The 25915-nt window shown below is 42.1% G+C and overlaps 1 protein-coding gene across 1 annotated transcript; it reads right to left on the minus strand.

Annotated features, from left to right (window-relative positions):
- Positions 1–1670: 1670 nt before the first annotated feature.
- Positions 1671–25510, minus strand: esr2a (estrogen receptor 2a). The gene is given in 10 exon segments (XM_023973792.2): positions 1671–4818; positions 5079–5177; positions 5180–5343; positions 6857–7040; positions 7666–7799; positions 7925–8063; positions 9337–9645; positions 13443–13559; positions 20576–20742; positions 21183–25510. Coding segments are annotated over 10 exon segments (1803 nt in total). The 5' UTR covers positions 21653–25510; the 3' UTR covers positions 1671–4798.
- Positions 25511–25915: the final 405 nt, after the last annotated feature.

Consider the following 25915-nt stretch of genomic DNA (forward strand, 5'->3'; position numbering starts at 1 on the left):
TGGAAGACATGTTCTGTACGTCTTTGTTATTGTCCTCTCCTATACTGCGGTCCCTTGAAATATGGAGCCACTTTTCCACACATCGATACTGTGTAACCAATCAAGAGCACATCTGTCAAACTGAATATTTTGTAAGGGGAAGAATTTGAAGAGCGGAAGAGTATTCTTTTCACGATTAATGAGACATTGTCCAGGACACTTATAAATTGGTGCAGAAATAAATAATAGCAGTTTCCATTTAAATTTCTAAAAGTAGAAAGTTTTTAAAATGAATTCAGTAATTGTTGCGAAAAGACATTTCCATGGCTGCATATACAGTTGAGTASGACACTTAAGCTCTAAAGAGAATGGTGTGCTAAAACAAATTCTTATTTAGGCTCTCAAACAATGAACTGTATACGTATGCCCCTTTTCTCTGGCAATAAACATTGTTTGTCTTACTGAACAAAAACTCCAAGGGCGTATTCTGTGGAGACTGTTGAAGATGGTAATTGTCTAGCTTGATGCTAAGGATGCACACACACACCATCTCTGAATTTATTTCCTAGATCACTTTAGAACAATACACAAAAGCTACTGATCCCCTGGTGCTACACACTAAATAGAAATATCAATAACAGGATTGAATGGAGACTGTTTAAAGGAATACACTACACAAAAACTATATTTTTGTATTTTGTTCATTTGTCACATGCAAAATACTGACACACACAATTAAACAAAATGCTAAATATAGTTTGAGTGTTTTTGAGTGTTGTATTCCTTGAGCACAAGGACACTTCTTGAGAAAGGACACCACTGGCACCAAAAGTTCATAATTACATTTTTATTCTCCAAAGAAACATACTCCTGTGTGACGGTGGGAGAAAATCCACATTGGGAAACCTTGACATTTAAAGCACTCACGTTACAGTTGAAAAAGCATGTATATCCTTATCCTGCTGGCAATGTACAGCATTCTCAGAGATTGTTCAAAGCAGAATGCACAGCTGGGCTACAAATGGCTCAGTCATCGGGAAAGTGAAAGGACTTGTGCACAGCTGCCTAGTTGAATTAAAAAGAGTTAACTCAAAAACATTTCTTGCCTTGAGAGGAGTCTGCTGTTGGTGTTGACAAAGACCAATGGTGTTTGTTGTCTTATAGTATTAAACAGCTGATGTGAGCTATGGCCTAGACTCAATCAGATCTGCATTAACCCACGATAAACCACAACAGTATAGCATATTATTGTTTTTGTTTGGGCGAGGTCAGAAGTAACTGCGTTGGAGCTGTCAAATCGGCGAGCACCTGCTCTTGTGGTCATTGTCACAAAACCCATCCTTAAATCCCACCCGTGTTAGAAGTTCAGAATGAGAAAGTGTAGGCTATGTAGAAATGACACCGCCCAAACAAAATAAATGATATGCAATGCAGTTGTCGGTTATCACGGGTTAACTCTGAACTGATTAAATCTAGGCCTTAGTTAACAATTTTTCTAAATGACAGACTAAATGGACCCAGAGATAGCAATTAGCATCCGCATACTATTTTAGATCCCATGTTAAAGAGTAGAACCTCGAGTTACGGACTGACCAATGAAACGGGAAATATGGAACCGGGAAATGTATTATTGCAAASAAAACGTAAATGTTGCTCATGTGCCTGAGTATGTAGATTACAGAAAAAAAATGTTTTTACAGTATAACTAAATGGTTAGAAAATACATGTTAATAAGCAATTMATATTGTCTACAAAGGTTTGATGCGTTAAATCCATTTCAAAGTAAAGAACATGTCAGCATTCTGAACAACCTCCATTCCCGAAGGGTCCATATCTCCTGAGGTCCTACACTGTACTTTATTATTGAGGCTAGAAATCCCCCCAAAATGAGAGATTACAAATTAAAAGTGTCGGTTGCAGCTACGGCTGTCTGGTCATCAAAAGTAAATAATATGCTTCCTCTACCAGAGTAAATCTAGCCTAGGTAGGTAATATAGCGCTACTGAAAGGAAATTGGCTAAATTAGCACAGGAAATAAAGCTAGCACTCTGCTTTTCTATTACTACAAGCGACATAGTTGATTATTAAGGCTTTGAAAAGGCTTTCATTCCAAAAAAAAACTATGTGAGAACTAGGCGTTCGTCTGAAGCCGAAAATATATCATTAGGCCGTATGTGTTTTTGGATATAGGCCTAATTTAAATGTGCATTATTGTAGCATCACCATCTTTATTGCAAAATTAAATAAACACAATTTTAAGCTACATATTCAKTTGACAGAGGTAATGAACTGTCCATTGATCAGCACAGCAATATATAAAACAGGACCATGTTTGCAAAACAAGTGGTTCTGAGCTTAAGTCAATATTACACAGATAAACTAACAGTAACAGAAATCAGGAATGCAGACAGGCTGTAWATACACTGAGTATACCAAACATTAGGAACACATTCCTAATATTCAGTTTTGATTGTGATCCTATTGTGTGTATCATTAGGACCTCACATTAGTTGAATGTATCATTGGCATTCTAAGGCCTGGATTCATGACCATACATTTAGGAATATTGCCTTTAAAAGCTGCATTGTCGACAGCGCTAACATGACTCGGGTTGAATCCTGGCCTAAATATTGTCAGGTGTGAGGACAACACAAAGCTGATGAATGGATGGAAAGGTCCAGTTAGCAGGTGGGTTATGTTGTAGGCAACACCTTACTTGAACCAGTCATAAAAAMCCCTACAATACTGTTATCACAAAGACATAACAGATATAATAAACAGTCAGGACAGCTGATGTGTGCATTTAAGACAAGCTGGTCGCTATGTAAAAGGCACAATCTAAACACCTTCTTGGTCGCCAGTAGCAACTACACAAAGTACAACAGGTCTGAAACAAAACACACAAATGCCAAACTGTACCCATTTCTTTTCTACTTCGGGTTCGCACGCCTAAGACCCTCCCTCCAAAACTGTCAAGATGACACCGTTTTTTAAAACTGGGAATTGAACTTGCACTGGGCCAGTCTTATAAAGTGGTACATAAACACAACAGCGTTGCACTGTGCTCTTTGAAAGGCGTGAATCTTATTACAATATTACACTTATTGTATCTCTTCATTTCACCATGCTTTCTTCCCGGGAGAAATAAACACAGAAACAACATTGTGGTCAGAATTCGATCACATTGCCCACGTATGAAGGGCTGAATTTTAGCTAGAGACATGCGGACGTAAAACTGACATTCAAGTAAGTCCCAAATGAATTTGTATGAATGTTTGAGTCATACTCCCATTGCTGAAGATGGGATTGGACCCATAGGCACTTTTTGCGAAGGAATTWAAAAAATCTTCCGTCTTAATTTGCATCTTTATTTGAGGAGACAAAATAGTGTCATTTAGATTTWGTTGTCGATTCAAACAGGACTTTGTCCCACTGTGTATGATATTATTATTGTGGYGTCCAGCTTTAAGGGAATGTGTTCTAGAGTGGAATGACAGTAGTGTGACCCTTCACCTCCACCTGTTCAGCTGGAAATATATTTGTTTATTAGGACAAGTGCCTAATTTGCATACTGTATGCAAAGTTTGAAGCTATACAGATGGTGGAACAAAAACCTAAGGGTAAAGCAAAGGAATAAGATCTTGGGGTGAAGTATATAGTTTTAAAATTTGTTTTTCTTTCTTCCATGACAGTTAAACAACTTGAACCAGTGCAAATGGCCATCTATCTTTTGATTGTCACTCAAAGTTACATTTATTTATACAGATTATCTCATTGACAGTAAAAAAATAAACCACACGTCACACACCAGATAGGTGCAGCGAATATGGGTTGTTTTACAGGGTCAGCCATGGTAGTATGGCGCCCCTGGAGCAAATTAGGGTTAAGGGCACATCGACAGATTTTGCACCTTGTCGGCTCAGGTCAGGTTATTGGCCCAACGCTCTAACGGCTAGGCTACCTGCCGCCCTCAGACAGTACAAAAGAGGAGAGTCCATGATGACTGTTGAAAGTGCCTTTGCACATAACAACCAAGCACTTAGGTAAGTCTTGGGCTTTTCTGTGTCCCAGTAGGCTACTCCTAACTGCCTTCCTCTCATCTCCATTGCCACTCATCCACTGATGTTTAATTTCAGACTTTCTCATAGATTCTACTTTCAAACTAGTCTGGCTGATACCAAACTTGAAGTCTCCTGACTTCAGAGTCTGGAAAGGCTGTTTTGATGTTGTCAGCACGATGCGTCGATAATGAAGGGCTGTGCTTTTACTGGTTGGTTCTCCTCCGTGTCTTTCTCACTCAAACTCACACAGCCCACGAGCACCGCTCCCTTCCATTACAACTGTTGGATTTTCAAATCCAAACAATGAGAGGTCTCAAGCCCCTGGGGGGGGGAAAAAACATTTGATAAAACTAATCGATGAGTCTGCTCAATTTCTGAGCAAATGTTGCATCAACAAACTGCCTCCTTTCCAGATCAGTCAGTCACAACTTTTCCTCGCTGTGTGGTCACGTGTGTCGCCTCAGCTAGGCTACATTCAAACCTGATCATAAACCAAAAGACAGCTTTAGCAGGGACATTAAATATTGTTAMATTTTTTATGTTTGCGACCTCCGAGAAAACAATCAAGAACAGTGCTAATGCCTGAAAGGAGGAGATTTCATTTGACAGCATTGGGATGCAGCCCCTTCCAGGCACTATCTGAAACACTCTTATACTCGTTCCCAGTTCCTCTGTTTCAGAGTGGTTTTACAAGCCGTTCCAAGAAGTAGCTGTCCACAAGGGTCCCAGTCACATTCTCTCCATTGTCCTTTTTGCTGCTAGAGATCCCTTTTCACCACTAATAAAGTGACAAAGAGGAAAGGACAGAGAAAGGGAGGGGATAATAGCAGGTTAGCATCAGAAAATAAGATTTTTTTGTGATCTCTGAAATGAAGGATCTATTTTTATTTGAACCCATCCCCTCGAGAGAAACACACACACACACACACAGGTTTGAAGCCAGGGTGCGGCAACCTTGAAGTTGTTTGAGGGGTTAAGTGCCTTGCTCAAGGGCAAAACGGCAGGAGAAGGAATGACATGAGACAGGAGAGTGCATACCTGTCTTTCTACCGGGGTCCCTGCAGTCCAATGGCTCCTGCTGTTGAGGCTCGCTTCTGCTGCTGGGGGTCCATGTCTGGCCGGGGCAGCTGCTGATGTGGTGGGCTGCGGGGGGCTCACCTCTGGACAGGGGCCCGCTGAGTTGGCTTGGTGGGGCAGCCGTGGGCTGTGCATGATGTGGGCGTCCAGCATCTCCAGGAGCAGGTCGTACAGGGGCACCACGTTCTTCATCTTCATGCAGTGCAGGTGGTCCATGCCCTTGTTACTGCACAATGAGCAAAGACAGAGGTCATGTACGCTCACTACTTTTCGTGATACAAAYGAAAAGAAAATACACAGAAATKGGCATAGATTCAATCAGATCAAGTATTAACCGGTGATAGCTGACACCTGCATGCTAATGTTTTAGCTGTGTCTTGGTGGAACTGGTTAGAGCTGTTAAATCGGTGAGCAGCTGCTCTTGTTGCTCATTGTCGYGTTAGAAGTTCCGAATGAGAAAGTGTAGCCTAGAGTGCCTTCAGGAAGAATTCATACCCCTTGACTTATTCMAWWWWWWWTTGCGTTACAGCCTGAATTCAAAATTGTAKCAATATATWATTTTTTTCAGCCATCTACACACAATACCCCATAATGACAAAGTCAAAACATGTTAGAAATGTTTGCAAATCTATTGAAAATGTAATCTAATTTTCTTACCCCTGAGTYAATACATATTAGAATCACCTTTGGCAGCTATTACAGCTGTGAGTCTTTCAAGAGGTGTACAGGGTTACATGTCTCTTAAGAGCATTGTACACCTGGATTATATAATATTTGTACATTATTATAATAAAAATTCTCACAAGTTGGTTGTTGATCATGGCTAGACAGCCGTTTTCAGGTCTTGCCATAGATTTTCAGCCAATTTAAGTCAAAACTGTAATTAGGCCACTCAGGAACATTCAATGTCGTCTTGTTAAGCAACTCCAGTGCATATTTGGCGTTATTGTCCTGCTGAAAGGTGAATTTGACTCCGTGTCAGTTGGAAAGCAGACAATCAGGTTTTCCTCTAGGATTTTGCCTGTGCTTAGATCTATTCTGTTTCTTTTTATGCTAAAATACTCCCTAGTCCTTGCCGATTACAASCRKAYCCATAACATGATGCAGCATGCTTGAAAATATGAAGAGTGGTACTCAGTGATGTGTTGTGTTGGATTTGCCCCAAACATAAYGCTTTKTATTCAGGACAAAGGTCATTTCTTTGCTTTGAAGTGTTGCTTTAGTGCCTTAAGCATGTTTTGGAATATTTGTATTCCGGCCTCATGGTTCCTTCCTCTCCAGCAACTGAGTTAGGAAGGATGCCTTTGTAGTAACTGGATGTATTGATATACCATCCAAAGTGTAATGAATAACTTCAGCCTGCTCAAAGGGATATTCATTGTCTGCTTTTTTTTATACCCATCTACCAATAGGTGCCCTTCTTTGCGAGGCACTGGAATACCTCCCTGSTTTTTGTGGTTGAATCTATGTTTGAAATTCACAATTACAGATAATTGTATATGTTGGGCACAGAGATGAGAGAGTCATTCAAAAATCATGTTAAATACTACCACTATTATTGAATCCATGCAACTTATGTGACTTGTTAAGCACAATTTTACTCCTGAACTTATTTAGGGTTGCCATAACCTAAAGGGTTGATTAGGTATTGACTCAAAACATTTCAGCTTTTCATTTTTAATTAATTTGAGAGGTAACTTGCGAGTGTGACAGCGGTGGCCGTATTGTGGCTACTGTACCTGACGTGGCGGATGTGTGACAGCAGCATCAGCAGGTGGGCGAGGCGCGCAGACTGCTGCTGAAAGCTGAGGCCCGTCTTTGCGATGGCCCACACCAGTGCGTCTGTTACGGCATCCAGCAAGCGCAGGAGCTTCGAGCGACTCTGCAGCTCTTCGCTCCCCTCCGAGGAGCTCAGGCACATGTCTGCAACCACAAAACACACACAGTTGAGAAAATAAAGAAAAAACTTAATTGTAGTTGTCGCAATGACTCAAAACCACATTAGCCCTCTGAGCTAAAGCCAAGCCTTTATCTCCGGGAGCTAGCACAAATCTTCAGGTCTCAGAAAAGGTGACTTATTGTGCAAGCACATTTCACCAAACCACCTTTGCTACACTTCATAAATARTTTCCAACATGTAGCATTATTAAATGCGATTACTTTTGTTACAGTTAAGTGACACAAATTTTTAAATTTTTTGTGATCCACTGACCTTGAAACAGGTTCTGACTGTTAGGTCTTTAAGTGTTAAACAGTAACTATGATGGGAGTGGAGAGAGACAGTGTTCTCATTAGGCCTTGTCAGAGTGAGTTATTCCTCTGGTTGTCCTTGCCAACCCTCCCCAAAGAGATAGGATTACACTGGATAAATGGTCCAACAGACTTGTGGTTAATCTTGATATGCATGATATAAATAAATAAAATAGGAAGTAAAAAATACTTATAAAGATGCAGTACAGACAGARGTACAGACAGATGGCCAGACAAACATATGCATAACACACAAACACACACTCATGCGCAAATACACACATTAACACCCACGTACTGGAGTTGAGGAGGATCATGGCCTTGAGGCAGACGTACTCCTCCCTCTGCAGCTTGAGCTCTCTGAATCTGGAGGTGGCAGCTAGCAGCATGTCAAAGATATCCACGAAACCCTGCACACAGCTCCCCTCTTCCCTGAAAACACAGACACAGTCACAGACAGACATACACTGCATTTGAATACTTCTTTTGGATCCACTTAGAAAATATGTGATAAATCATACAGATGCGTAATCCAGGAGTAGAGAGAGGGTGGTCACCTGTTCAGGCTGAGGTCGGGGGAAAAAATGAGCCTACCAGGGTGGCCCACAGACCTCCACATGAGCCCTAGCATCAGCACTTCCAACCAGCAGCACTCCAACAGGTGCACCTGGTCGAACAGGCACAGGTCCACAAATCCTGTAAAGACATAGCGGGGCCCGTATTCATGAAGCGTCTCAGAGAGCTGATCTAGGGTTAGATTCAATCCATAGTGCTGAAATGCTGTGCTACAGCACGTTTGAAATTTAAAGGCAATGTTCCCGCATACTGCTCACGGTAAACGCGGTTTGTTGTTCGCAATGTAATAATGACACTTGGTGATACTTTAAAAAAGTCATATTTATGAACAGCAAACAGTGAGTAGATTATGGCCCCATACACACTCAGGTAGAACAAATGATATACAACACATTTGACACAATGATTGTGAGACAATTTATGTTAATGCTACATTAGAGTGTTTGTCAGAACAAAAATGTTTACCATTACTTCAATGCAGAATATCTCTCCACTGTATCACAACCGTTGTGGCCAATGTGTTGTACATCAGCTGTACAACTTAAGTGTGTACACTGCCATTTACATACTACCTTTTACTTTATTTCAACCCTAGCAGAAAATGGGGTTCCACTGAATAAAGCAGGGGCAAAGCTTCTCTAGCACAGAAAACTAGACATCCCAAACTACCCTATACTTTTTGCAGTGTCACTTAGGAGTGTAAACTATAGTACATCGATGCTCATTGCCCAGTATTTGTATTTATTATGGATCCCCAATTAACTGCTGCCAATGTTTGTGTTGCTTCACAGTCCCCGCTGTTCCATACGGTTTATTTGTATCTGTTTTATTTATTATTATTTTAAATCAGCCAGGAGAGATTGACATGCATAATTAATGTTTGCTCTCTGAGCCCCCGAACCACATATACCCCAGGAGACATGGGTACAAATCCCGTTTCAGACCTTCCTTTGTCTTCTAATCGGTCTTCCTTTTTACATTCTGACTACCTGAATATCACTGTTGAGAATAAAAGAGACAACAGTTGATGAAAACATGGACTCAAGCAGTTTCTTGAGGAAATTAGAACAATATTACACTGTTATGCCGGAAAAATGTAAGAAATGTTGTATTCAGTTGATTCAGGTTACTCAACAGTATGCTGTACTTAATGCTCTGTCACTCTGTTATTGTCACACCCATTGACAGAGGATACACACATAGGCTTTACATGGACACAGGAACACAAGACTTTTGGCCTCCTGTTCATTGTGTCAATGTTTGATACAGTTTTTCTGCTGTACTCAACTTGTGCACAAAGAATGAAATAAAATTGAACATTTGATGCTAGGAAAGTATTATGTTTTTTAATTGTGGATAAAAAGTCAGAGACAATAAATCAATAAACACCAACCTGGGATCTTCTTGGCCCAGCTGATCATGTGGACCAGCTCCTTGTCGGCCAGGTTGGTGAGTGACATCATGACGTTGGCCTCCGTCAGGGGCCTCCTCATGTCCTTCTGGAGGTAGATCTCTGGTGGCTCTGCCTCCATGATCCGACCAATCAGCTGCTCCGGGGTTAATGCTGTGGGGCGGTGTTCCTTGATTGTTTCGCCCCCCTCAGCTAGGACCCGCTTGGGCCCGCTAGCAGTGCCCCGGGTGAAGAAGCGACCCACGCGCCTCGGTTGATGACCCCGGTAGCTGCTGCGGTCGCGACGCATACCTGAGGGAAAAAGGAGGTGTTGAAGAGCAAATTATAGTCCCACTAAGCGCAAATCAGATGGGATGGCGTATTGCTGCAGAATGCTGTCGCAGCCAATAAATCACTGACAATCTCACCAGCAAAGCACCCCCACACCATCACACCTCCTCCTCCATGCTTCTTGGTGGGAACAACACATGCAGAGAACATCCGTTCATCTACTCTGCATCTCACAAAGACATGGCGGTTGGAATCAAAAATCTCAAATTTGGACAGACCAAAGGAAAAACTTCCACCGGTCTAATGTCCATTGCTCGGTCTAATGTCCATTGCTCGTGTTTCTTGGCCCAAGTAAGTCTCTTATTATTATTGGTGTACTTTAGTAGTGGTTTCTTTCTGAGATGGAGAGGTCTAAGGCACTGCATCACAGAGCTAGAGGTGTCACTACAGACATCCTGGTTCGAATCCAGGCTGTATCACAACTGGCTGTGATTGGGAGTCTCATTGAGCAGCGCACCATTGGTCCGGGTTTGGCTATCATTGTAAATAAGAATGTATTCTTAACTGACCTGCCTAGTTAAATTATTATTATTATAACAAATAAAACAGTTGATGTTGAGATGTGTCTGTTCCTTGAACTCTGTGAAGCATTTAGTTGAGCTGCAATTTCTGAGGCTGGTAACTGTAATGAACTTATACTCTGCAGCTGAGGTTACTCTGGGTCTTCCTTTCCTGTGGCGGTCCACATGAGAGCCAGTTTCATCATAGCGCTTGATATTTTTTTGACTGCACTTGAAGAAAATTTCAAAGTTCTTGAACTGTTCCGGATTGACTGACCTTCATGTCTTAAATTAATGATGGACTGTCATTTCTCTTTGCTTATTTGAGCTGTTCTTGCCATAATATGGAATAGGGGTATCTTTTGTATACCACCCCTTAAGAAGGAAAGAAATCCCCCAAATTAACAAGGCACACCTGTTAATGGAAATCCATTCCATACCTCATGAAGCTGGTTGAGAGAATTCCAAGAGTGTGCAAAGCTGTCATCAAGGCAAAGGGGTTTCTTTGAAGAAATCTCAAATATATTTTTATTTGTTTAACACTTTTTTGGTTACTACATGATTCCATATGTTTTATTTCATAGTGTTGATGTCTTCACTATTATTCTACATTGTAGAAAATAGTAAAAATAAAGAAAAACCCTGGAATGAGTCGGTATGTCAAAACTTTTGACTTGTACTGTAAGTATTCAGACCCTTTGCTATAAGACGTGAAATTGGGCTCAGGTTCATTCTCTTTCCATTGATCATCCTTGAGATGTTTCTACAACTTGATTGGAGTCCACCTGTGGTAAATTCAATTGATTGGACATGACTTGGAAAGGCACACACCTGTCTATATAAGGTCCCACAGTAGACAGTGCATGTCAGTACAAAAACAAAGCCATGAGGTCGAAGGAATTGTCTGTAAAGCTTCGAGACAGGATTGTGTCGAGGCACAGATCTGGGTAAGGGTACTAAAACATTTCTGCAGCATTGAAGGTCCCCAAGAACACAGTGGCCTCCATCATTCTTAAATGGAAGAGGTTTGGATCCATCAAGACTCTTCCTAGAGCTGACCGCCCTGCCAAAATGCGAAATCGGGGGAGAAGGGTCTTGGTCAGGGAGGTGACCAAGAACCCGATGGACACTCTGATGGAGCTCCAGAGTTCATCTGTGGAGATGGGAGAACCTTCCAAAAGGACAATCATCTCTGCAGCACTCCACCAATCAGGCCTTTATAGTAGAAAGCCACTCCTCAGTAAAAGGCACATGACAGCCCCATGACAGAGTTTGCCAAAAGGCACCTAAAGGACCCTCAGATGAGCAACAAGATTATCTGGTCTGATGAAACCAAGATTGAAATCTTTGGCCTGAATATCCAAACATCAAGTTTGGAGGAACCCTGGCACCATCCCTACAGTGAAGCATGGTGGTGGCAGCATCATGCTGTGGGGATGTTTTTCAGCCGCAGGGACTGGGAGACTAGTCACGATCGATGGAAAGATGAACAGAGTAAAGTACAGAGAGATCTTTAATGAAAACCTGCTCCAGAGTGCTCAGGACCTCAGACTGGGGCGAAGGTTCACCTTCCAACAGGACAACGACCCTTGACACACAGCCAAGACAAAGCGGGAGTGACTTCGGGACAAGTCTCTGAATGTTCTTGAGTGGCCCGGCCAGAGCCCGGACTTGGACGCGATCGAACATCTCTGGAGAGACCTGAAAATAGCTGTGCAGGGACGGTCCCCATCCAACCTGACAGAGCTTGAGAGGATCTGCAGAGAAGAATGGTAGAAAGTCCACAAATACTGGTGTGCCAAGCTTGTAGTGTCATACCCAAGAAGACTTGAGGCTGTAATCGCTGCCAAAGGTGCTTCAACAAAGTACTGAGTAAAGGGTCTGAATACATATGTAAATGTGATATTTCCGTATTTATTTTTCTATAAACCTGTTTTTGCTTTGTCATTATGGGGTATTGTGTGTGTATATTGATGAAGGAAAAAAACTATTTAATCCATTTCAGAATAACAAAATGTGGAAAAAGTCAAGGGTTCTGAACACTTTCCGATGCACTGTACTACAGGATTTTGTTCCAACTAGGCACCACACGTGACCAACTGAGCTAATTGATCAGTTCAGTGATAAATTCGCCGAACTGATCAATAAATTCAACACACCTGGTCTTCCAGGTCGATTAAATCAAAAACATGAAGTGCCTGCGGCACTCCAGGACGAGGGTTGCCTACGCCTGTTTTAGAGAGTCTGTTGATAAATTCAAATGAAAGGTACACTAAATTTAAAGGGATGGCTTTAGATAAATGTATGGAAAACCCTATTGAATGAACATTGAATTGAACATAAATGTGGAAAAAGTCAAGAGGTCTGAATACTTTCCGAATGCACTGTATATCTCACAGATAGTAAGAGAAGGAATATCACCAGAACGATTAATGGGCTAGTGTCTCTAACAATAGCGGCTGTCTTTTTCCAGTTTACGATTCTACATGTTGACTCGGCACAAACAGCCACAGTTCGCCGGCACCCAGCAGGTGGTCACTATAACACACCACTGCGACAGCAAGCGAAAGGACGGCCACCCTATGCTTTCTAGACTTCAGTCGTCTTGCATAAAGTAGCCTTGTACTTGGCTATCTAGGTTTGGATTTAAAATCAAGATGTTCATCTTGACGAGGAAATGTGTGATCAACGAACAATGAAATGACAACCGTACCAACCTGTGTGTCTATAGCAACTAAACCATAATTTAGCTTGGTACAAACAGATCATTACAATGAATGGAGCAAAACATCCTAGACATTCACCTGATGCACAAGGCTCACAGAGTAGAGAAAGCAAATAGCAAACTATTTCTTGTCCACTTGCAAACATGTGTGTGAATGTGTGGATCCCCGAGCAAGCATGTGTGTGAGTATGTAACTATATCCTAGCCCCAGTTCCTCTGCTCATTGTAAGAGCAAAGTCTAGCCAGTGGGAAATATTCACATATCAAAAATGAATAATTTCTAAGGCACTGGACACACAAACATTGGCCACACACTGGACTATATAGAAGCTGTATGTATTTAACGTCTCAGAGTAGGAGTGCTGATCCAGGATCATTTTTGTCATAGGTCATAATAAATATGATTATATGTTAGGGGGGGACTTGATCTGAGACGCTTTGTGAATACCACCACTGGCAAGATTAGGGTGAGGATAGTGTGAAGGAGGATAAACGGAGGGAGGGGTAGTAAGGAAAGCGAGTAAGACACGTACCACACTTTGTCATGCCCACTTCGTAGCACTTGCGGAGGCGGCACGCCTGGCAGCTCTTGCGGCGGTTCTTATCGATAGTGCACTGGTTGGTCGCCGGGCAGATGTAGTCATTGTGACCTGAGAGAGAGAGAGAGATGGAGTTGGGTTTACAAAGGGTAGATAGGGAGAAAAGAGATAAGAGGAAGATAAACATTTGTTTAGTTTTATTCCATGTGTACATTGGCAGCTAAGTACAAGAAAACAAATGTAAAAGGTCAGATGGAGAGAGAGGAAAAGTTCCTCTACTTCAGTTGCTCGCGGGTCTGTGTACCCACATGTGCAACACCCCCCCCCCCACCACATTGCGAACAAAACATTTTTACAGCCCCCCTCTTGACAGTGGAGAGAACGAATGTACGTTTAGAGTTAATTTCGTGCAATTCTACACATTTGCCATGGGGCATAGAGAAAATGTTGCAGTTTCCTGCAATTCTACACATTTTCCATAGGGTGGAGAGAAATGAGAGGACCTCGGCAGACCATTTCCTGGCTTGTCTCCTTTTAATCCCTTTAAGATGTGAGATTCATGTACACACACACACACACACACACACACACACACACACACGTAACCTGTAGCTCTACTCCCAAAGGGAGAACAATGTGCTCTCACCTTTGGCCTGTGAAAAAGGGATCTGGACCCAATTATGAGAGGACAAGAGACCAAATAGAGCAGCATGTCCCAATACATTCCTGGGGGAATCCATAGACGGTGCACAATTTTGTTCTAGCCCAGCACTAGCACTCCTGACTTAACTAGTGGTCAACTGATCATCAAGACCTTGATTAATTAAATCAGGCACACTAGTGCTGTGATAGAACAAAAATTAGCAACCCTTTGGGTTACTCCAAGACTGGAGCTGAGAAACACTAGAGTACACTAGATTACTTTGACTGAGAGGCAAAGGGCTAGATTTAATAAGCGTTTCCACCGAAAGGACAAAGGGATAAAAAACCAAATGCATGAAACTGTGTTCATTTACATTTACCTTGAGGTTTTATTCTTTCTCCACACCTTTGTTTTAGGCCACGGTCATATAGAGATTTTCTAATTTCCAATTGCCGGAAAATGTACAATGGAAATGATTGTCCAACAAAATTGCACAAATTGTCAGTCTTCTCACGTACAGTTGAAGTCGGATGTTTACAGACTTAGGTTGGAGTCATTAAAACTCGTTTTTCAACCACCTCACAAATGTCTTCTTAACAAACTATAGTTYTGGCAAGTCGGTTAGGACATCTACTTTGTGCATGACACAAGTAATTTTTTCAACAATTGTTTACAGACAGATTATTTCACTGTATCACAATTCCAGTGGGTCAGAAGTTTACATACACTAAGTTGACTGTGCCGTTAAATAGCTTGGAAAATTCCAGAAAGTGATGTCATGGCTTTAGAAGCTTCTGATAAGCTAATTGACATCATTTGAGTCAATTGGAGGTGTACCTATGGATGTATTTCAAGGCCTACCTTCAAACTCAGTGCCTCTTTGCTTGACATCATGGGAAAATCAAAAGAAATCAGCCAAGACCTCAGAAAATAAATTGTAGACCTCCACAAGTCTGGTTCATCCTTGGGAGCAATTTCCAAATGCCTGAAGGTACCACGTTCATCTGTACAAACAATAGTACTTAAATATGAACACAATGGGACCACGCAGCCGTCATACCGCTCAGGAAGGAGACGCGTTCTGTCTCCTAGAGTTGAACGTACTTTGGTGCGAAAAGTGCAAATCAATCCCAGAACAACAGCAAAGGACCTTGTGAAAATGCTGGAGGAAACGGGTACAAAAGTATCTATATCCACAGAAAAACGAGTCCTATATCGATTTAACCTGAAATGCCGCTCAGCAAGGAAGAACCCACTGCTCCAAAACCGCCATAAAAAAGACAGACTATGGTTTGCAACTGCACATGGGGACAAAGATCGTAATTTTTTGAGAAATGTCCTCTGGTCTGATTAAACAAAAATAGAACTGTTTGGCCATAATGACCATCATTATGTTTGGAGGAAAAAGGGGGAGGCTTGCAAGTCGAAGAACACCATCCTAACCATGAAGCACGGGGGTGGCAGTATCATATTGTGGGGGTGCTTTGTCTCAGGAGGGACTGGTGCACTTCACAAAATAGATGGCTTCATGAGGATGGAAAAGTATTTGTATATATTGAAGCAACATCTCAAGACATCAGTCAGGAAGTTAAAGCTTGGTCGCAAATGGGTCTTCCAAATGGACAATGACCCCAAGCATACTTCCAAAGTTGTGACAAAATGGCTTAAGGACAACAAAGTGAAGATATTGGAGAGGCCATCACAAAGCCCTGACCTCAATCCTATAGAAAATTTGTGCGCAGAACTGAAAAAGTGTGTGCGAGCAAGGAGGCCTACAAACCTGACTCAGTTACACCAGCTCTGTCAGGAGGAATGTGCCAAAATTCACCCAACTTATTGTGGGAAGCTTGTGGTAGGCTACCCGAAACGTTTGACCCAAGTTAAACAATTTAACGGCAATGCTACCAAATACTAATTGTGTATGTAAACTTCTGAACCCCTGGGAATGTGAAGAAAGAAATAAAAGCTGAAATAAATCATTCTCTCTACTATTATGACATTTCACATTCTTAAAATAAAGTGGTGATCCTAACTGCCCTAAGACAGGGAATTTTTACTATGATTAAATGTCAGGAATTGTGAAAAACAGAGTTTAAATGTATTTAGCTAAGGTGTAGGTAAACTTCCAACTTCAACTGTATGTAGGTTGTCCCAGTTGAGAATTTTTGACTGACAAAAACGGACAATTGATGAACAATTTCATCCATGGTCATGCATCTCAATGTGGCCGTATCCTTACCCTTTTGTTCTATCCTCAATATTTATTCCCTTTTCAGCATATAGTGGTGCTAAATGCTTAGGCCGGGATTCAATCCGATCACATTTTGTCGTTAACGTGCCATTTAATGGTAATTTCCAACATGCAGCGTTTACTGTGAATGTGGTCTCTGCGAACGCAGAAACATTGCCTTTAAAATACACATTGTTGACAAAGCACGATCAGATACAATCCTTGCCTTGGTAAATCTGGCCCAAAGATAGCAGAAGAAAGACGTCCAATAGGCTTGACAACACAAGCTATCTGTGAGGGCTGTCACTGATGACCTTATATGATTAGTGGTAAATAAGTTGTAAAAGCAGAAGGTATTTCTGATGTGAAATTATCTTTTGAAGAACCTCACCATTTCCCTCTTTCCCCCTCTTCATCTCGAGTAGGTGTGGGCAATGTTACCCTATGAGGACCACTGTGGGTGCAGGTTTTTGTTCCAGCCAAGCAGTCATACGTCCAACTCTACTCAGAGTCTCTGATCAACACTTTGACTAGTTGAATCAGGTATGTTGACACTTAACTAAAGCTGCAGAGTTGTGTTTGTGTGTGTGTGTGTGTCCTATTCATGAATTTAATTAAACTGCTGAAAACACTCCCACTTGCTGGCCAATAGATGTTCTCATGGAGTTTTCATTGAATAGGGTTTTCCATACATTTATTGAAAACAATCCCTTTAAATTTAGTGTACCTTTCATTTGAATTTATCAACAGACTCTCTAAAACAGGCGTAGGCAACCCTCGTCCTGGAGTGCCGCAGGCACTTCATGTTTTTGATTTAATCGACCTGGAAGACCAGGTGTGTTGAATTTATTGATCAGTTCAGCGAATTTATCCCTGAACTGATCAATTAAATCAGTTGGTCACGTGTGGTGCCTAGTTGGATCAAAATCCTGCGGTACAATAAAAAACTCCAAGAACAGGGTTGCATACCCATCAACTAGAATATATGAAGAGAACAGTTACAAATATTTCTGCGGTTGTGTCACATTTCAGAATCAATAAGAGACACTAAATCCAGAAGTGGAAAGACAGCCATCGAAATATACAAATATTTGTTTGTTATTTGGAAAAACACACTGATCTTGTTTATTATTTAGGGTTAGGAAAGATCTGAATTTTTGGGGGGGAGCCTTTAGGCACAAAATATATTGGTGAATCAAGAATACAGTGGTTTGATTCATCTTGAAAGTTGCCATATGCAATTGTTCCATCCCTGAAATAATAGGGTTGAACAGTAGTCCTATAAATCTACTCTAATAATCCTCACTAATCATTGAACTGTGATGACAATGGTCCAGTCGTCATGAACCATGCGCCAGGCTCCAGGTTTCAACAGCCACGTATGGTCGCCGTTCCATAATGAGTCAAATAGGCTACATGTCCCATACTACTTATCATAAGTTAGCCTAACATGATCCACAATCCTCAGGAACAACCACACAAACGAGACAGAGGAAAGAAAGGCTACTGATAATGGCTAATATTTAACACGATACAAATTGTAAAAGAAATACAGTGAAAAGTCTGGGCATATTGTCACGCCCTGGCCTTAGTAGTCTTTGTTTTCTTAATTATTTTGGTTAGGTCAGGGTGTGACATGGGGAATGTATGTGGTTTTTGTAGTGTCTAGGGTGGTTGTAAGGTTTAGGGGGTTTATTAGAGTAGTTGGGTTTATGTTTAGTATAGTAGTCTAGCTGTGTCTATGGTTGAGTGTAGGTATCTAGGAAAGTCTATGGTTGCCTGAATTGGGTCTCAATTAGAGACAGTTGGTTATTGTTGTCTCTGATTGGGAGCCATATTTAAGGCAACCATAGGCTTTAGCTGTTTGTGGGGAATTGTCTATGTTGAACGTTTGTAGCCTGTGTGTGTGCACTACGTTTATAGCTTCACGGTCGTTTGTTGTTTTTGTATAGTTTGTAATAGTGTTTCGTTTCATGTTCATCTTCGTAGTAAAATAAAAGAAGATGGCTTATTTTCCACATGCTGCGTTTTGGTCCGTCTCTCCTCCACACGATCGTGACACATATAAATAAAACATTCTAGAAATCATAAATCAACGTGGTAGGTTTGGCGCTATACTGTCATTTGCTTATGCCTACTGAAACCTATAGCTTGGGTCTCCAAATTGCATTCCTGCAAGGTTATAAGGCCAGAATTTCATTAACGTCACTGTGGAAAATGTGGTATGTTGATATGCTTCAGTTTGCTGCCATATGACTGGTTTCACATTTGTCTGCAGCGATCATAAAGGTAAAATAGATCTAAAACAATTGTCATTGATATTCACAATCCCCTTGTCCAAACGACTTACTTATTTACCTAGCTCTTATCAATTTGTTAATTACAGTGCATGGAGAATGGGGTTATTTCTATCTTTCTATCTAAAAATGTCAGTTGATGTTGTTCCACTTGGAACGGACAGGTTGCTGGAGGAATTATGAGGGAATTAAGTCAAGGTCAGAACACAGCGTATATGTAGACACACCTCTGCCACACCTTCATGTCTTTGATCTCCACCCCCAAACGGATAATGTGTGATGAGCATGCTATTCTCCTGCTTAAATTCAAGGTCAGAATACAGGTTGAGAGAAAAGTGCATAAAAAATTGAATTGTGTTCCATTTACGCACGTTTAACTCGAGCCAGAATTCCCCCCTGCAATGCCTTCAGAAACTATTCGTACCCCTTGACTTATTCCACATTTTGTTGTTACAACCCATATTCAAAATGGATTCAATTACATTTTCTCACCCATCTGCACACAATACCTCATAATGACAAAGTGAAAACATGTTTCTACATTTTGTAGCAATTTTTCTGTAAATTAAATACATAAGTATCTCATTTACATAAGTATTCACACCCGAGTCAATACTTTGTGGAAGCATCTTTGGCAGCAATTACAGCTTTGAGTCATCATGTCTGTATCAGCTTTGTACATCTGGATTTGGGGATTTTCTCCCATTCTTCCTTGCAGATTTTCTCAAGCTCTGTTGAGCGGCAGTGAAAAGTAATAGTCAAGTCTTTCCACAGATTTTCAAATGGGATTCAAGTCTGGGCTTTGGCTGGGCCACTCAAGGACTTTCACATTCTTGTTCAGAAGCCATTCCAGCATTGCTTTGGCTATATTCTTGGGGTCATTGTTCTCTTGGAAAGTAAATCTTTGCCCCAGTCTGAGGTCATTTGCACTCTGAAGCAGGTTTTTAAGGTTTTCCCTTTATTTGGCTCCATTCATTTTCCCCTTTATCCTTACCAGTCTCCCAGTCCCTAACACGGAAATGCATCCCCAGAGCATGATTCTACCACCATCATGCTTCACAGTAAGCAGACATAGCGCTTTGCATTCAGACCAAAGTGTTACATTTTTGTCTCGTCAGACCACAACATCTTTTGCCTTATGATCTCAAGAGTCTTTCACATGTCATTTTGCAAACTCCAGGCGTGCTGTCATGTGTCTTTTTCTCAGGAGTGGCTTCCGTCTGGCCACTCCCATAAAGCCCAGACTGGTGAAGTGCTGTAGAGACTAGTGTCCTTCTGGCAGGTTGTCCCATCTCAGCCAAGGAAATCCGTAGTTCTGTCAGAGTGGTCATTGGGCTCTTGGTCACCTCCCTGATCAAGGTCGTTCTTGCCTGGTTGCTCAGTTTGGTTGGACAGCCAGCATTAGKCAGAGTCTGGGTAGTTCCATATTTTTTGGAGACAACTGTGCTCTTAAACTTTCAAAACTTGAGAAATTGTTTTATACCCTTCCCCAGATATATGCCTCATCACAATTAAATCTTGGAGATCTACGGACAGTTCTTTGGACTTCATGGTGTAGTTTCTGCTCTGACATGCACTGTCAACTGTAGGACCTTATATAGACAGGTGTGTTTCTTTCTAAATCATGTCCAAGCAATCACAGGTGGACTCCAATCAAGTTGTAGTGACATCAAGGATGATCAAAGGAAATTGGATGCCCCTGAGCTCAATTTGGAGTGTCATAGCAAAGGGGTATGAATACTTATGTCAATTAGATATTTCTGTACCTAATTTTTTATAAATTTGCAACAAATTCTAAAAACATGTTTTTACATTGTCATTATGAGGTATTGTGTGTAAAAAATATATTTTATCGATTTGGAATTCAGGTTGTAACAACAAAATTAGGGTTCAAGGKGTATGAATAATTTCTGAAGGCACTGTATGTGCATGATCTGGAGCACTGAGCCCTTACTACCTTGGATGCTCCTCTTGAAGAAAGCCTTGCAGCCCTCGCAGGACCACACCCCGTAGTGGTAGCCCGACGCATAGTCGTGACACACGGCACAGAAGTGCAGTTCAGCCTTCCCTTCCAGCGAGATGACCGTCTCCTCACCCTCCTGCGAGCGCTTCCTCAGAGGCTTGCTGTCCATCACACAGGGAGAATACAGACAGCAAAGACAACATGACTGATGATGTTTTGAAAACCATACAAAACAAGGGTAAAACTTTATAATGACATTCATGAATAAGCCTTTCAAAGTTCCCCCCTCCTTTCTGACCTTACTGACTCTCCATCACAGATCTAATAGGACTGGATAGGTGAGAGCAATATGCATTATTATACATTATAAATATAATCGAATTCTTGTTCTGTGGCTGAAATGCGATGGAGCAATGGCTCACACCTATCTAGTCCCTTCACACCTGAAAAGAATAGGCTCTGAATTTTGTAATGAAATGCAGCATTTGGAGGTCTGCAATGTGTAGGGGCTTTTGCCCAGTTTAGAAGTAGAATCAGGTTTGTTAGTGCTGGGCTAGGGCAAAAGCCTGCAAGGAGTGAAGAAACCCAGTGTCCTTCCTACCTGCTCTCAGATAAGGCATGGGGCTCCGCCCAGGACACTCGGGTTGGCTGGCCTTGCTGTGGGCGAGATTGGGGCCGATGGTGCAGAGACAATGGAGGCCCCACGTGAGCTTGGGGGGGCCAGAAGATCGAGGGACTGAGTGACTGGTGGGCAGATGGGCAGTCAGAGAGCGTGGGCCCAGCGTAGCTCAGCAGAGTGGGGCTGTAGAAGGACAAGGGGTTATTAAAGTCGTGCCCGATGTCAGTGTATGGGGAGGGGATGCAGATGGGGTGGGCCTCCATGGGCAGCGCCGGGGACGGGGCGCTGAAGATGGGCGAGAGGATGTGGCCACCGCGGCCAACCCGGCTGGGATCCACTTCCTGCAGCTTCAGAAGCGTCGCAGAGTCACGCACTGGGAGTGGAGACGCAGCCATAGGCGACTGCGGGAGCTCTGAAGGCAGGCCAGGGAGTCTTCTATATTGTGACATCATTGAGACACACCACTCCCAGTAGAAGGATGACAGTGTCCCTTGAAGGTGATATAAGGTCAGCTGTGAATTTTTCCTTCATTAATGATTGAGATTATAATTGGGGGAGGAAAAGCTGATCATAGACGTGTGCTTATGGTCACCGTGCTGGCAACTGTAGGAGATCTCAAAGCAGGCTTTAGCAGAGGTCTATGAGTATTTTAGCAAGAGGCTCAACTATAGGAAGCCTACAAGAGAATCTGGCTGTAATGCATCATCAGCATGGGACACGGTTACAGGGGTTGTGTCACCGGACATGGATGTGGATTTTTCCCAGAATCGATAAGTGGAGTAGCAATCCATCCGTGTATGGACCTCTGACGTCATCAAAAAAATGACAATGGCAGGGTCTCTGATATCAGGGGATTCAAACTGTAGGGAAAGAGACAAAAGGATTGTGTCAAACAGAGCTCTCCACTAAAACATCATACATTAAACTCAAACAAATTATTGAGACCCAATAAAATTCTATGCACAAAACCGAAGATGTTCCATAACTTTTTTTTGTATTTTTAAAAAGGGGACTGCACTAGCCAATCTCCTTTCATATTTTTTACAATTATTTTATGACAGGACAGTTTTTCTGCTTACTGAACACGACAAAGGTTTTCAACACTACTCAGATAACCTCCACAGCGCCACTGACTATAGCACGCTTTGTAAATGTGACCTCATTCAAGTACTGCCAATTGCCCAATTGAGCCTGATTGCAGCTAGTCAAGGGCTATGCCCAAAATGGCACCCTATTCCCCATAAAGTGCACTTCTTTTGATCAGGGCCCATAGAGCTATAGGCAAAGGTAGTGCCCTATATTGGGAATAGGGTTTATTTTGGGACACAGCCAAGCTGTTTTCATTACTTATATTGAGAAAAGTACATCGTAGTTAGAAGCACAGACGTAGTTAGCCTCTCAACCATGAAGAATAAAGGACTACATGTGGAGTTTTGAAAAATGAAAACGATCAAAGCCCAAAGACTAAGCACCTCCCTTTACAACTGGATTCTGGACTTCCTGACGGGCCACCCCCCCAGGTGGTAAGGGTAGGTAACAACACATTCGCCACGCTGATCTTCAACACGGGGGCCCCCCAGGGGTGCGTGCTCAGTCCCCTCCTGTACTCCCTCTTCACTCATRACTGCATGGCCAGGCACGACTCCAACACCATCATCAAGTTTTCCGATGACACAACAGTGGTAGGCCTGATCACCGAAAACRATGAGACAGCCTATAGAGAGGTCAGAGACCTGGCCGTGTGGTGCCAGGACAACAACGTCTCCCTCAATGTGATCAAGACAAACGAGATGATTGTGGACTACAGGAAAAGGAGGTCTGAGCACGCCTCCATTCTCATTGATGGGGCTGTATTGGAGCAGGTTGAGAGCTTCAAGTTCCTTGGTGTCCACATCACCAACAAACTAACATGGTCCAACACACCAAGACAGTTGTGAAGAGGGCATGACAAAGCCTATTAACCCTCAGGAGACTGAAAAGATTTGGCATGGGTCCTCCAATCCTCAAACAGTTCTACAGCTTCACCATCGAGAGCATCCTGACTGGTTGCATCACCGCCTGGTATGGCAACTGCTCGGCCTCCGACCGCAAGGCACTACAGAGGGTATTACGTACGGCCCAGTACATCACTGGGGCCAAGCTTCCTGCCATCCAGGACCTCTATACCAGGTGGTGTCAGAGGAAGGCCCTAAAAATGGTCAAAGACTCCAGCCACCCTAGTCATAGACTGTTATCTCTGCTACCGCACGGCAAGCGGTACCAGAGCGCGTCCAAAAGGCTTCCAAACAGCTTCTACCCCGAAGCCATAAGACTCCTGAACATCTAATCAAATGGCTACCCAGACTATTTGCATTGCCCCCCCCCCCCTCCTCTTATTTACATTGCTGCTACTCTGTTTATTATCTATACATAGTTACTTTAACTCTACCTACATGTACATATTACATCAATTACCTCGACTAACCGGTGCCCCCGGACATTGACTCTGTACCGGTACCCCCTGTATATAGCCTCACTATTGTTATTTTACTGCTGCCTCACTATTTGTTACGGTTATTTAAAAAAAAATCTATTTTTTACTTAAATCTATTTTTCTTCAAACTGCATTGTTGTTTAAGGGCTTGTAAGTAAGCATTTCACTGTTGTATTGGGCGCATGTGACAAATAACATTGGATTTAATTTGAACTAATTTAGTTGCATTTGCAAAGAGGTTGTGGAAGTGTAACTGCATGGTTCTATGTCATTCTGGGCCTGTATTGATAAAGCATCTCAGAGTAGGAGTGCTGACCAAGGATAAGGTCCCCCCTGTCCATGTGATCTTGTTCATTATGATACAAAAGTTAAAACTGATCCTAGATCTGCACTCCTTCTCCGAGACGCTTTATGAAAATGCAGGCCCTGGAATCTAAGTGGGTCCCTTAGCAACAGTCCCAGTTAAAAGGAAGACACGGGAACTCGATTACACATTACAAAAGCTGACATACCACCCACCACCACCCCTTTATTAACTTTATCCCTCTTTTGTCACTGAGAATGTTCCTGCTGCATCAAAATTAGCAGTCAAGTCATTGACTCCATGCCGGAGCAGTCGAGTCATTGGATCACGGTTTGCTATCAAAATCATCCTCTCAATTGCTCGTTCAAACGCTAGGCCTATGTACAAAAATGTATCTGAAATTCAGCCATACACATCAACAACCGTTGTTTTATATAGCTAAATAACACAAGATATATCTTCCTCTCCCCTAGGCTACGACATACAAGTGTATCCGAAATGAGGCTGTACAGTAGGCAACACCTAAACTATAGTCTGTCAAAATGAATTGCACACATATGCCTATAATATTAGATGTAAAGACAAGATGAAATTGAGAATAGTGAGGTAGGCTACGGAACGTAGCACAATGGCGCATGAAATATATTATTTTAAAAAAGAGGACATCTTAAGGTTACGAATCAACGGTCAAAGAGTTAAATTGTGACCTGGGGTAGTCTGGCGGTTAGAGCCACTGCCTTCAGTGCCAATATTGTGCCATTGTGGGTTCAACTCCAGCACGCACCCTCCTGGCATAAATAACTCAATCCCCCATTTGCTTGATTTAGTTACACGTTTCAAATATGGACAATCCAGGGATATTTTACTTAGCCTTGTACAAACCATTCTGATCTTGCATTCTGATCTTGCTACACGGATACAGCTTGGCCACGACCATATTCAAACCGTTTGAACCCCTCCCTTCCATCCACCATCTTCTGATAATCTGTGGGGGTGCTTTATTTGATGACGAAAAGTGCCTGTACTAGGCGCTAAAGTCGAAAATCCTAACATTGGCTGATCTTGAGGTTGATGCTGCTATAGCAGAAGTTATATCAGAACCGGAGGGCATAACTTAATTGAAAGAACAGCAAATAACTGCGTTGAAGGCTTTTCTCGGGTGTGAAGATGTTTTTGCTCTCATCCCGATTGGTCGCCTACATGGAGGTTCACGTCACATACACATGGTAAAATATAACTACATAATTTGATATCAAATGAGTCCACGCTATATTGAACATTAATTGGACTCCTAGCTACCAGCTAGCTAACTAGCAGCTAGCTAACTAGTAGTGCATAAATAACAGGCCAAAGACACTAAGCTAGCTAACTTAAGCTAGATAACTTTAGCTAGCTATATGCCTTGCTCTAACCTAACGTTATGGCAGTATGATGACTTCTGTTTGCAAGTCCATAACTATGGATGTTATTGTTATACTATCTGATCTAGACTCTTATGTTGGATTTTATTTCCTTTCAACCAGGGGAGAGGGTGCAAAAGAGCTTTGCAAAGTTGGTAGAACTCCGATCCATTGCCAAAAAGGGTGAGTAAACATTGTCACCGAATAAAACCAGTACCAGTTTATGCCCTGGGCCCATATACATAAAGCGTCTTGTAGTAGGAGTGCTGATCAAGGATAAGATGTCCCCCCGTTTAACTTCCTAAATATGGGCCCTAGTCATTTTCACTTCATTCTCAACCCTATCCTGTAGTACTCAAATTGTCCATCATTTAACAGGACAATATCTCTGACATGCTGTGTTAAGAGCCTCTAGGTCTGTGTGAAGGAGATTAAAGAACACAGTCATGTGCACTTTGATATGAATTGTGTTAGCTTTGCACACACATCCATGTTAAAAAAAAAGACATCTGGAAACACAGCATTGTGTCTATAATAT

The sequence above is a fragment of the Salvelinus sp. IW2-2015 genome, linkage group LG28 (genome assembly GCF_002910315.2).
Source record: "Salvelinus sp. IW2-2015 linkage group LG28, ASM291031v2, whole genome shotgun sequence".
NCBI lineage: Eukaryota > Metazoa > Chordata > Actinopteri > Salmoniformes > Salmonidae > Salvelinus > Salvelinus sp. IW2-2015.